The sequence below is a fragment of the Amblyomma americanum genome, chromosome 5 (genome assembly GCF_052857255.1).
Source record: "Amblyomma americanum isolate KBUSLIRL-KWMA chromosome 5, ASM5285725v1, whole genome shotgun sequence".
Lineage (NCBI taxonomy): Eukaryota > Metazoa > Arthropoda > Arachnida > Ixodida > Ixodidae > Amblyomma > Amblyomma americanum.
In genome coordinates, this window is record NC_135501.1 from 105,969,972 (window position 1) to 105,982,174 (window position 12,203).

The following is a 12,203-nucleotide window of genomic DNA, read 5'->3' on the forward strand; positions in this document are numbered from 1 at the left end:
CGGGAAAGGAAAGAAATTGCATTTTTATAGAATGCTGCAGCCATCAAGCGATGAACTCTGTGAAAGGCGGAACAAATTAATTTGGCAGTATAACCAAATGAAGAGATCTTATACAACATCCATCATATCTTGGAAATAAATGTAAACCGGCTGTTTCCTTATTCTTAGAATTTTTTTGAGACTTTATTGACACCATGGCGTTTCAAAGTTGAACGTGGTCAGCTATGTCTCTCCAGCTAGATCACATGTTAAAATAATCAATTTTGCAAATAAATGACACTATCTTGGGCACGCGATATAGAAATGTACTTGACAGTGAAAGAAAACGTGACAGACTCCTGAAGCGAAGCAATATGAACTATGAGGAGCTAACACATCTCCAAATTTGTTATGCATGCCAGTCAAAACAAAGAAATCTTGGCAGGAGTTCAGAATGTGTCAGCTCTCTAGCAAAAAAGTCAACGCTAAAATTCAATTTATTACCTATGCAGGTCGATTCAATTTGTTTCAAAGCTGCCCAAAAACTCGGAAACTAGCGCTCCACTTTGCCTGTTCTTCCACTTGATACCAAGTTACTTACATACAAAACAATTATTCGCGCCTTTATAGAATATGGCTGTGTTGTTTTGTATCCAAATAAGCTTGTGGATGTAAACAAATTAGAATAAGTTCAAAAATGGTGTCTGGTTTATACTACACCGAAACGAGAGATTTTCGCTTCCTTCGGATATGTGTGACATGGGACTCGCTCCACTCTCTGAACGTCTCACTGAACGTTTCAGTTTCTTTGAAACGTTACTTACCTTTGTGCGATCTGCGTCACATGGCTGATAGTTTAGTTTTTTAAACCTTCTTCATTCAGAAGCTACCATCAACTAAACGTTTCATCCTTCAGTCCTCGCACTGCATGTCTACGGCTTCTTTCCGCGCACTATAGAAATTTGGTGTTCCAAATCTCTATAGTAAGCGGGTGAGCGACTACGTACAGTAAAAGACCCCTTAAGTCACGCCGACTAAATGCCAGAATGCTTCTTTCAGCTCGGCATCATTGCTGTCTCTTCGGTGTTCATCACCACGCTGCAGCTGCGCAGCGGCCGAACAAGAAGGGCCTGCCAGCTCCCGTCTGGAATCAATAATAAAAATCTAGGCACAGTCCCCACAGGATTACTATTCTAAACGAGTATGGGTAATATAAGTGTCACGGTTACAATGTTCTAAAGAAAACATGAAAGTAAAGGGAGATAAAGAAATCAAAGTACGTACACCAAAAGGCAGCGTGTTTTTGTAACTGGGAAGCTTGTGAGTAGCAGAACGGTGAAGAAAAACTTCATATAGAGCGAAGTCGAATGCAGTGGCAATGTGACTACGACCATGCTTGACGGCATGCGACCGAAATAACAAAAAAATGAGGATTAGCCCAGCTAATCCAGCATATGCCAACCGAAAGCGAGATTGAGGTCTCCACTGACCCACAGAGCCGGTTCTGCGCCTTTCCTTTCCCGAAAATGAACGGTCTTCGCAAAGTTGTCAACGCCAATGAACTCTATGAACGCCGTTAGCTCACATGTTTTGTTTGGCTTTTGAGGAAAGGAAATGGCACAGTAACCGTCTCACATATATCGGTGGGCACCCGAACCGCGCCGTAAAGGAAGGGATGAAGGAGGGATAGAAAGAGGAATAATAATAATAATAATAATAATAATAATAATTGGTTTTTGGGCGGGAAAGGAAATGGCGCAGTATCTGTCTCATATATCGTTGGAAGGAATAAAGGAGGGAGTGAAAGAAGAAAGAGGTGCCGTAGTGCAGGGCTCCGGAATAATTTCGACCACCTGGGGATCTTTAACGTGCACTGACATCCCACAGCACACGGGCGCCTAAGCGTTTTTCCTCCATAAAGACGCAGCCGCCGCGGTCGGGTTCGAACCCGGGAACTCCGGATCAGTAGTCGAGCGCCCTAACCACTGAGCCACCGCGGCGGGTAAAGAGGAAAGAGAAACCTGAAAATCGAAAGTCGGATTTTAAGGAAAAGCGCGGCGCTGCGCAGCGGCGAAACACCTGTGGCTCGGTGCTACTAGTGGCGCATGCGCACTAGTGACTAGGGAGCGAGAAGGAGAGAGAAACTGCGCCGTGCGTAACGTCACTCGTTCTCCGACATACGCCGGCCCTCGCGAAGCGCGGTGTTGATTAGCGTAGTGAAGCTTTTCGCTTGAAAAATCGTCGCCGCGCCTAACATAGATCGCGCTGTAAAGGCGGAAAGCTCCCCAGGCAGCGAACAAACACGGAACGCGCAAGAACGTCCCGCGCTACAATCTACGCCGACGTAATAGATTACAAGTGTGTTTACCGAGCAAAAACATTTGCACCGCTACTTCTAGCTTTACAAGGACCTTCGCAGAATGAGAAAAGTTGACCAAACGAAACGAAATCGCGGCAGCGCTTTGCACGGCCAAAATTTGCGCATGATGTGCGCGTTGAGTTCTATTATGCTCGCTAACGTACGCCTTCTGTTTTCGTTCTCATTATTAATTTTTGCCTAGCTTTGTTATCGCTGTAAGCATGTGGCCGATGGTTATTTAAGAGGATACTTATTCGAAAAGCTTTGGGATGTTTGTTCAGGTTTCAATTATCAGTTTGTGCGAGGGAGCTCGGCGGTCAGATTTCTATGTAATGATTGCAGCCGTGCACGACTGCGCCCGAGATGTTTGAGACTTTCATAGGCGCTTCTTTCGCTCTATCTCAGCAATATTATTCGTCTACTTTCATTTGCGATACAAGAGAGCAATAGTGATTTTGGTCATCGATACTCACTTGAGTTGCTGCAACTGCTACAGCAACGATATTCAGCTCTTTATGCGCGCAAGACAGCCTAATGAACTCCGTTTTACGCAAACTTTCTCTCTGAAATACACTCCTGCGTCTTGGTTGTTATCAAGCGAAGTGACAATAATGTGTAAGCTTGAAATCATCAAGCACATAATATCTGCAATTGACTGCAAAAGCTGGCAGTTTTATGCACTTTTAAACGTGTCCAAAGAGCACGGCACAGATATTGCCTCCGAGATTTGCTCCTATACCGGGAACTATAGGATAGGAATAAAAATTGAATATAAATATTCAGGATATTAAATATCACTGTGGACGAACATGAACGAAAGAAAGAGAAAATGTATGGATCGAAAACGAAAATTAAAGAAAACCCTCCCTCCAAAAGTGAACCTGCATATAAAACTCTCAACTGTCAGGGGTCTCCAAGAGTCTAAAAAGAAAAGAAATGAATTTTAGGAAACAACACTAAAACGTTAATACCTGCGAAAGCACGCCCCTCTAGATCTTTCTTTTATTGCCACGGCAGTAATACGCAGTAACTAAGTTTTTTCGCTTTTTTTGCGAGTAGTATATCTGAGCGGTGACTTACACCGACATTCTTGTTGACGTGAATGTGACACGCCTGCATAATTTTTTGGGCTAACAGGTATTTATTTTTAAAAAGGGTGACAGTGTCTGAAAACACGCAGATGGAGCACATGAGTGCTCTCTGGGCCTCTCATTCACGCCCCTCTCAGCCTGCTTTGTACACCAAGTGATTTATTTATTCTTAACAAATTTTTATTTTAAAAACTTTGACAGATATGTAGGTGGGGCTTTTGAGCGCGATTCTACATAAGGCACGCATTGTGCACCTCGTAAGAATCAATGATTAGACGACCAGTCAACCTAAAACTTTTTGGCCGTCAACGTTTAAGGTGAGCTTGGTTTTTAAATTTTATTAATTGGCAATGTGGTTCGAAATACCGGACGTCTGAAATACGCATTTGAAAGATTGGTCATTTGGCGTTCCCGCATTACTTAATTATAAAACGGCGTCGCTTTTTGTGGTATTGTCGCTGAAATAAAGTTAACTTCATTTACATCACCAAATACACCAAATGCGCTTGTATTTTATACATAAGAAGTACGAGAGGCGCAATTTTATTAAAAAAAGATGCGGGAACGCCAATTGAGCTACCCTTTAAATACGTATTTACCACGCCTGGTGTTCCCAAATCCATTTGCCGATGAAGGAAATTGAAAAACAGCTCACATTCGATGTTGACGGCCAGCAATTTTGCCTATAACCATGCCCCGCAAAACGTAAAAAATCAAATGTTTATTAGTTATTTTAGTTGACTGTCTAGTTATTGGTACATAAAGATACATAAAGCCGGCCTTGCGGTGCTATCCAGTTCAACAAATCGCACCTACAGTCTTGGAAATAAAAATTTGTAAAATCGAAAAAAAATCACCCTGTATAAACAAACATCACAGGGAGCAGTAGAGAGTACATCGCGCCAACGTTGTGCAGAGTAAGCCACGATAAGGGCTTCATCAGAGAACCATCATGCATGCATTCTGTTGCAGCGACAGATTTATACTATACCTCAGAATAATTACGGCTCAGCTTATTAGATGTTGAGAAAAAGATATTGATGCCGTATCTTTCAAATGCCAACTCTTTCTGTGATGAATTTACAAAAAATCGGCCAGGTTTTTGTTAATAAAAAGAGTATTTACTTACGTTTGTTTTGTATATAGGAGAGAAAGCCCCTGCACAAACAGATGTACTTTCCTGTTGTTCTTTTTATTCGTTTGGGAGACTGCCTCAAATGCTTTGTTTTTCATGTTTTTTTATCTTTTTCCTGCTTCTCTTTATTTCAATAGGCTCACCTAGATGATATTTTGTTCTGTTGAGCTTACACTGCACATCAGAATGGATGTGCCTTTAAAACACTTTTTTTTTCTGCGCGCCAAGTCAGGCCCTATGGGTCTGCAAGATGAGAACAAGTTGTACTATTGCGGCCAGAGTGGTCTCCCATTCCCAGTTGTAGCAGCGAAAGTAGAAAGGCCTTAGAAAATATGCGTAGTAATAGGGGCTTTAGGGTGACAGTCCAGTCCAGAAAGCCATACCAGGACAGACTTACCACTGACAGCCGTGATGGTGTAGAGGCGTAGATAGAATATAGTGAGGTATCTGAACAGTGGAAACAGAGGGCAGTTTCACTAGCCGAAAACATGCACATCTCAGGAGGATTCAGGCTGAGGTAAGGCAGGAATTTTCACACAAAAGCGACCACAAGAGAGCCCGACCCTTTTCTACTCGGCGTTGTAGGTTTGTAATAAGAGAGTAATTACTCTTTGACGTCCACCAAAGCGCGGCCATAAAGCTACAGAGGAAAGCTGGACAGCTATTTCAGACTCTTTGTAGTTAAAGAAAACTTCGTATCCGTATGGCTGCGCTTGGGTGAACGTCAAAGAGTAATTACTCCCTTATTACAAATCTACTCCACCTATGGCGTTTCCGCTAAACATTCGACCGGCGTTGTAGGTACTACCTTAGCCCAAGTCTTTACCCTGAAAGAAGGATCGCCTTCGTTCTCATCTTAAAAGACAATGCTTTTCGCGCTCCCTGTTAACCCTAATGTAGCCAGGAGTCCATTCAGTGAAAGTGAAAAATTGTATTTTTTTTTTTTGGAAAGGAAATGGCGCCGTATCTGTATCTTATATCGTTTGACACCTGAACCGCGCCGTAAGGGACAAAGGAGGGAGTGAAAAAAGAGAGAAAGACGTGCCGTAGTGGAGGGCTCCGGAATAATTTCGACCACCTGGGGATTTTTAACTTGTACGGACATCGCACAGCACACGGGCACCTTGGCGTTTTGCCTCCATAAAAACGCAGCCGCCGCGGTCGGGTTCAAACCCGGGTACTCCGGATCAGTAGCCGAGCACCCTAACCACTGAGGCACCATGGCAGGTTTCAGTGGCGGCGGCTGCCTCTGTGTGTGAAAGCAAGTGCAGGTACAGTGACTTTTATGTGGATGAAGAAGAGCTCCGCAGGCTTCGAGGCTATCACGGTGAATGACACCACCAGGAAATAGATCGCCGTCGTAGTTGCGCAGTCGCGATCGGATTGATTTCGGCTAAGCAGAGCCCGAAGGCTGAGTGTAACAAAACTTTTCACTGAGTCATGCCCTTCTGTCGACATTCCAGCTCACTTGTCATAGTCGAGCACGGTTTCCAGACTGTGTGCGATCGCCAGTACTGTGCAGTGGGCGAAGCTGTCTTGAAGCGTGCGTTGCACCAGCCTGGCAGTGTCACCGTCCATGTGGGAAGTGGCCTCGTCCAGCAGCAGCACGCGGGGACGGCGGAGGAGAGCCCTGCCTAAGCACACCAACTGGCGCTGACCAGCACTGCACATTTTTCATTTGGGAGTTATCGGGATAAAGCTGATATCTGATGTGCATCGGCGCCTGATAATCTGCTTTTTTTTTCAAAAGGCAGCATTCTAACGTCCTGACGTTCGGACAGATAAGTTTCAGTTATAACAACATGCGAACAATCATGCCCGCAGCGTGACTAGACGTGTCAGTGCACAAGCATGAAAACATAATAACATGAATAGAGTACAATCGTAGCTTCTCGACCCCTCCTTTTGAGCTATCAAATCACAACTGTCCTGGCTTTTCGCGCTGCACATCTTTCGAAATCGCAAGAAAAATTTCAAAAGCCCAGTTTTTAACTTGGTTTTTATAGAGAAAATGCGACTGCCGGAGTACTGGGCTCTTGCCGAAGCATTTTTCGCTCGAATAAACATACTATAGGCGTCGTTTCGTGCCCGTGAAGGTGCTGCAAAACGTTTTACCAATCAACGCCTGTAAAAGCGTTATTTTAAGAAATGCCATGAGGGCATTGGCGCTAGAAATGACCCCCAAATATTTATTATCCTTGTAAACATTCATCAGTCGTACGTACGAGGTTACTGGTGCGCATGTTGCATTCACAAATTAAAAGTCTAAAGATGTTTTATTGCTACTTCCTCGTTTTATTTATTGAACAGCTGTCAGCACTACCCAATAATTGAGTTCTGAACAATTTTTCTCTATTCGTAAAGAGGCATATCATATAACCAGATAAAAGCCTGATTTCCTCGTAATGCAGCTTTCCTGACATTAACGTTAGCGAGCAATTATTTATTGCCTCGTAGCATACAGAGGTTCAGTGAATAGTATCGATATTGGTCACATAAATTTCTCTACCGCAAGGACCCAAAATCATGCCCTTATCGATGGAGCACGCAGAGAAATAAAGTATGGCACTACGCCATCGTGTATGTATGCTTGTATACTCCTTACACAAAAGGAAATAATTTTTTTTCTGGCTTTATTTTATGCGAATGCTTTAACGTTTAAGATTCAAACAGTACGAAACCTTTAGCAGCTGTTTCAAAGCACGACGCGACCGGTTATAACGAGTAAATCAATATGCGAGTGGCTCTCTTTATCGTTATGTTAAAACTTTAACGTTTTCCTGTGCAAGAACTGCGGTGGCAATGCAGGCACTGTACCTGAGGTTCCTACCGGCGTCTCCCACCTCCAATAGTATGTTGTCCGGATGACGTGAAACGAAATCTGCCAGGTGTACTTGCTGCAGCGTATTCCACACTTCTTGGTAGGAATGACTGCGTGTGGGGTCCAGGGCACCGCGCAGGGTTCCGCGCATCAGGCTTGGGTCCTGGCGCAATGTAAGAAAAATGTACAAATTTAACGTCATTATACGTTAACTCGGCATTCCGGTTAAACCAGTGGATCAGTAAAAAATAGGCACAGTAAAATAGGCGCCGACTTTATCGCAGTACTTAGCACATGATGCGTATTAGTATCACTGATTCGAGGGGATATTTGAGTAGCCCGGTTACACTTATCTGCCGACCCATGAAATAAAATTCAACATATTTAATACGCTCCCTACGAGACAAGAATACCTGTCAACTCAAGGGATAAAGTTTTGCTCAGTTGAATAGATGTAAAATTCAGGCAATAGTTACTAGAACCTAAAAAAGAGCCTCGTGAAAAGTCTACGATTAGATTTGTTAAGTGAGCACGAGTATGAAAAAAAGCGATATTTGAACCCTCACCATTTCTTAATACATCGATATAATTGTACAGAGACTTATGTCGTTCCATAGTCGTAGTGCTCATTCATAAAAGACAAAAATTATAAATGGCAGTTAACAGAAGTTTAAAATTTTGATCTCATCGATTGCAGAATTTACATATTCCACGCTTTGTGAAACTTTCCTTCTTACGATTTTCAACATTCTTTGTTGTCCATATGCTTCATACTGGAACCGTACATACCATTCAGAACTTGCACGAACAACACATGCGCGAAAGCCAAAATGCATGCTGGCTCCAAATATAGTGATGCACATCTTACGATAGTCATGTGCAAGCTGTACAGAAAGCACATGCAAGTCCTTCGAAAAACTTATGAAAACCATACTGATCTGGTCATATTGTCCATAACTTATGAACTTCAAATTACCATAATGCCATTTGCGTCACAAATATAAAACGTCTAAGTAGGTCTAGAAAGAGCAGTAGTTATGTTCGAGTGAAGGATCCAGTGCTCACAACGTTCTCAAAGTTTACTGCTAGCTTCAACCAGCTGAACGATTTCTTGAAGACAATAATTGAATACAGCAAAGGCACGTTAAGGCGCTGTAGAGTTTGGGAGCACAGCAAAAAAGAGTGAAGCCTTAGTGTGCTATTACAAATTGCTCACATTCACAGGCAGACACTAGGGCGCATTGCATAGTTTTCTTGTATTCTAAGAATTTTGTGATCCTCTAAACTTGCGTACCACAGTCAGTTTCATTGTACAGTAATCGTTTTGGAAGCACTACTCTTTTGTAAATGAGTGGCTAGAAAGAGTACAGTGAAATGGGCTAGGTGACTAACTTTAAACTACAGCGAAAGGAAGACATACACGCGAATGTTAAATATACAGCCTGGACGCTGCCGGTCTTCAGCCTCCTGTCCTATAGTACTTCCAAAGCCATTACTCCCGTTTAGCTACTTCTAGCAAGGGCAAGGTCTCATTATTTTTAATTTCTTTTGGATGCTCCACTATAATACTTATCCTTTAGCTGCCACAAACACAAAGGCAGCCATATCCGTGCTTTCCTGAATTTGCAGAACTTCTCTTTTGGATCAACGCTCCGTGTCATGCCTGCTAGACAACTGATAAGAACTTTGCAGGAGAGGTTAGACTCCCTCGGTTTGCAGCACTTAGCGAAAACTTCCTTGCCTGAGGGATTATGGTGACTACTGAGCGCAGCATGCGGAGGGGGACGGAAGCGATGTCGACACCGTCAATTCGGATGCTCCCGTGTGTCGGCTTCAAGACCCGGAGAAGTGCCATGAACAGCGATGATTTTCCGGCTCCGGTGCGGCCGACAATGCCGACCTGCAGAGGCAGTGGAAAGAAGGCTTTTAGCATCATACGCAGCAGCCACACAATATCCTATGTTTCAAATCCGTACAGGTGTGTAAAGAATATGATTGAAAGCTCTTGGTGCACACATGGACAGTCTCAAAAATTGACTGGACGGAAGATAGACTGATGGGCAGACTGTACATCGGGTTATTTTTTGCTTTATACGGCCCCGTAACCATACCAATTTCCCACTCCCATAATTATTGAAACGGTACCAAAGTAGAAACTAGGCTCAACTGCCGCTTCAATTAAAAGCTAGCAATAAAATGTCGTTGATTCTGTTCGTTCAATACACACCTTCTTTATTTAATTCCAGCTGCTGGCTCGACGCATGCGGTGTGATTAGAGAACTAGTACGTACATAACAAACTGTCCCGTGTAAAATTTAGACTGCATTAATAGGTGTACAACTTCATAGCGGGCCACACTTGGCTGAGGCGCACTTGCCTTTTCGCGAGTGTTCACAACGAAGCACACGTTGGCAAGGGCGTCAGGTAACTTTCCCGGCCTATAAGATGCCGTGTAGTGGTCGAACTCCAGCGTTCCACCAGATGGCCATGGTGCGTGGGTTGAGACAGGTTTGCAGGAACTTAACAGGTCACAGGACTGCGACGTTGCCTTCTTTAGTCCCTTACAGAAACCTTCCGGCTCGTCTGCCTGAATATAGCAGCAGGAAAAACTTTTACATATTGTCAACGCCTCATACAGTAAAAATGAACACACACAAGCGTAGTGCGTGGGAAGCAGCAAATGTCACTTAAAAAGCATAGGAAACACACATTAGCAAATCCGATTGCGCATAACATCCTTTCAGTCTTTCGGTGAGCATAGACGTGTGCAGGTCCTTCAATTCCGAATCACTTCATATGTGCAGGTGCAGCCAGAATATTACGGAGCTCGCTTCACTCTTTGAACTATTCTCACGCGTTATTTGAGAAGATGGGAGTTTTTTCCTCTTACACCGGAGCTCACCAGCTGAATTTTCTAGCTGATGTGTCAGGTGCCAGCTGATTGTTACTAGACACTACACGAGAGCAGTTTGATCGCCGAAGCGTACTTTGTATTATTATGGCCGTGACTGTACATGCCCTCTAACATGTACTGACTGGTGTAAGTGCAATGTGGGCTTGAGGAACCGCACACTTGTCAGGGTCTTATTAGCAGAGACCTAAGCTTGCTCACACAAACTTACCTCCGCAGGCAGCCGAGTGTATTCAAGGCAGCGTTCGAAGGATACAAATGTTAGCGTGAAGACGAAGACGCTTATTGTAGATCCTATGATGAGCAAAGAAATCTGAAAAAATATCAAAAGTTGCACTGAATTCACAGTCGCGCATCAATGAAGTTTCCTCTTTAACTGATGTTTCATAAAATTTACTGACTGACTGGCTCACTCACTCACTCACTCACTCACTCACTAACTCGTAGGAGTGGTGGCATAAAACTTTTCGTTCTTAGTCTCCTGCTCAGAGAGTACTAAACATGCAAGAAAAGGGATTCATATTTCACTTGAATTGCTATCATAAATATCACTATTTCATGGCGGGTTCCACGCACCCAGCCATTTTGGACAAAAGCAATTTTGTGCGGGAAACCGTTTTTGAACGCAATTTTTTCATATAATGTAAGATTTCACTATAGCGATCAATATATCCGCAGATCACCCGACGACAGCCTTGCATATTTTTTTATAAAAGTTTCACCTATCATCAAAAGAAATACCCATTGGTTTTCTACGGCGGTCAACTGTTCAATGCAATCGCTGGAAGCAGTTTAAAAGAAAGGTTTGCTACATATCAGAATAATGGACCATTGCCTTAAATATTTCGCAAAAGTATCACAATTTTCAGTCTTTAAAATATTTGGCCGTAAATGTCGTGCATTAATATATGGAAGCAGAATTCATCATTAAATATCTGGGTTCATGAGAACTTAGGCTAGCTTTCTCGTCCTGCGTTAGAAGAACTATACAGATATAGTAATGCAAATAGCCATCGTAAATGACTATTGCGGTGCGATGCGCCACTCGCTGTGGTTTCGGATGTCTTGGTTTGAAACACCTACAGCATTCGAGAAATTTCAGTCCTTTCACCGCAATCAAATCTTCAGCATTCAGTACTAGTCCAATCTGAAATTTTGTGTTTCATACCTACAGCTAGATATGCTTTCACAGTTTGTAAATATGTATTTCGTTATTCAGCTATGTTTACTGCGAAATAGGATTACTACAATTAGTACAGCAATTTAGACGAATTTCCTTCACCTATTTTCGAAGCCCGCCTAATAAAGGTAATAGGTCACTGAGAAGCTACTTTCTTCACATTGCTGAGATATCCGGCAGTGCTTTAAACAATACCGGCCGTGAACTCACCCCCATAGATGAGTTTAGGGCAAGTCCCACTGCGCTCCCGTCGGCATGCAAGTCTCCGCCGTGTCCGGACGCCAGCAGAGCGAAGACCACGGCAGACAGTATGACCAAGAAGCCGCACAGCCCTCCGAGGAAGCGGACATGCCGTAAGCAGTCGAAGAGTGCCAGCAGGGCCCGCATCTCAACGTCCGCGAGCCGGTAGAACTGCTGGCAGAAGAGCTTCTCCACACGGAACGAGCGTACAACGCTCAAGGAGTCACGAGTCTCGGCTGCCTTCTGAAGAAGGTGCGAACGCTCGACGCTTTCCAGGCGCCTGGCCGCGTTGGAAGCCTTGGCTACCATTGCCTGCAAATAATGCAAAGTTCTCTGGACGGGTCACAAGGAGCCGCGCACTTGATACATTACGTAAAAGAGCACACACTCGTTCTCAAGCCCAGGTACAATGGCCATAGCCGTATTCTGTAAACGTGCTTTCCTGGGTTCATTGTTTTTCCACCGTGCAATTCGTAGCACCCGCCTG

General features: G+C 43.7%; 1 protein-coding gene across 1 annotated transcript in view; it reads right to left on the reverse strand.

Annotated features, from left to right (window-relative positions):
- The window catches only part of LOC144134085 (multidrug resistance-associated protein 1-like), a 54,165-nt gene that overhangs the window by 115 nt on the left and 41,847 nt on the right, over positions 1 to 12,203 (reverse strand). The window contains exons 14-19 of the mRNA XM_077667071.1: positions 11,687 to 12,028; positions 10,508 to 10,609; positions 9,763 to 9,972; positions 9,127 to 9,285; positions 7,382 to 7,548; positions 6,033 to 6,227 (exon numbers count right to left, since the gene is read on the reverse strand). Coding sequence (XP_077523197.1) covers positions 6,033 to 6,227; positions 7,382 to 7,548; positions 9,127 to 9,285; positions 9,763 to 9,972; positions 10,508 to 10,609; positions 11,687 to 12,028 — 1,175 coding nt within the window. The remainder of the gene's footprint in view (positions 1 to 6,032; positions 6,228 to 7,381; positions 7,549 to 9,126; positions 9,286 to 9,762; positions 9,973 to 10,507; positions 10,610 to 11,686; positions 12,029 to 12,203) is intronic.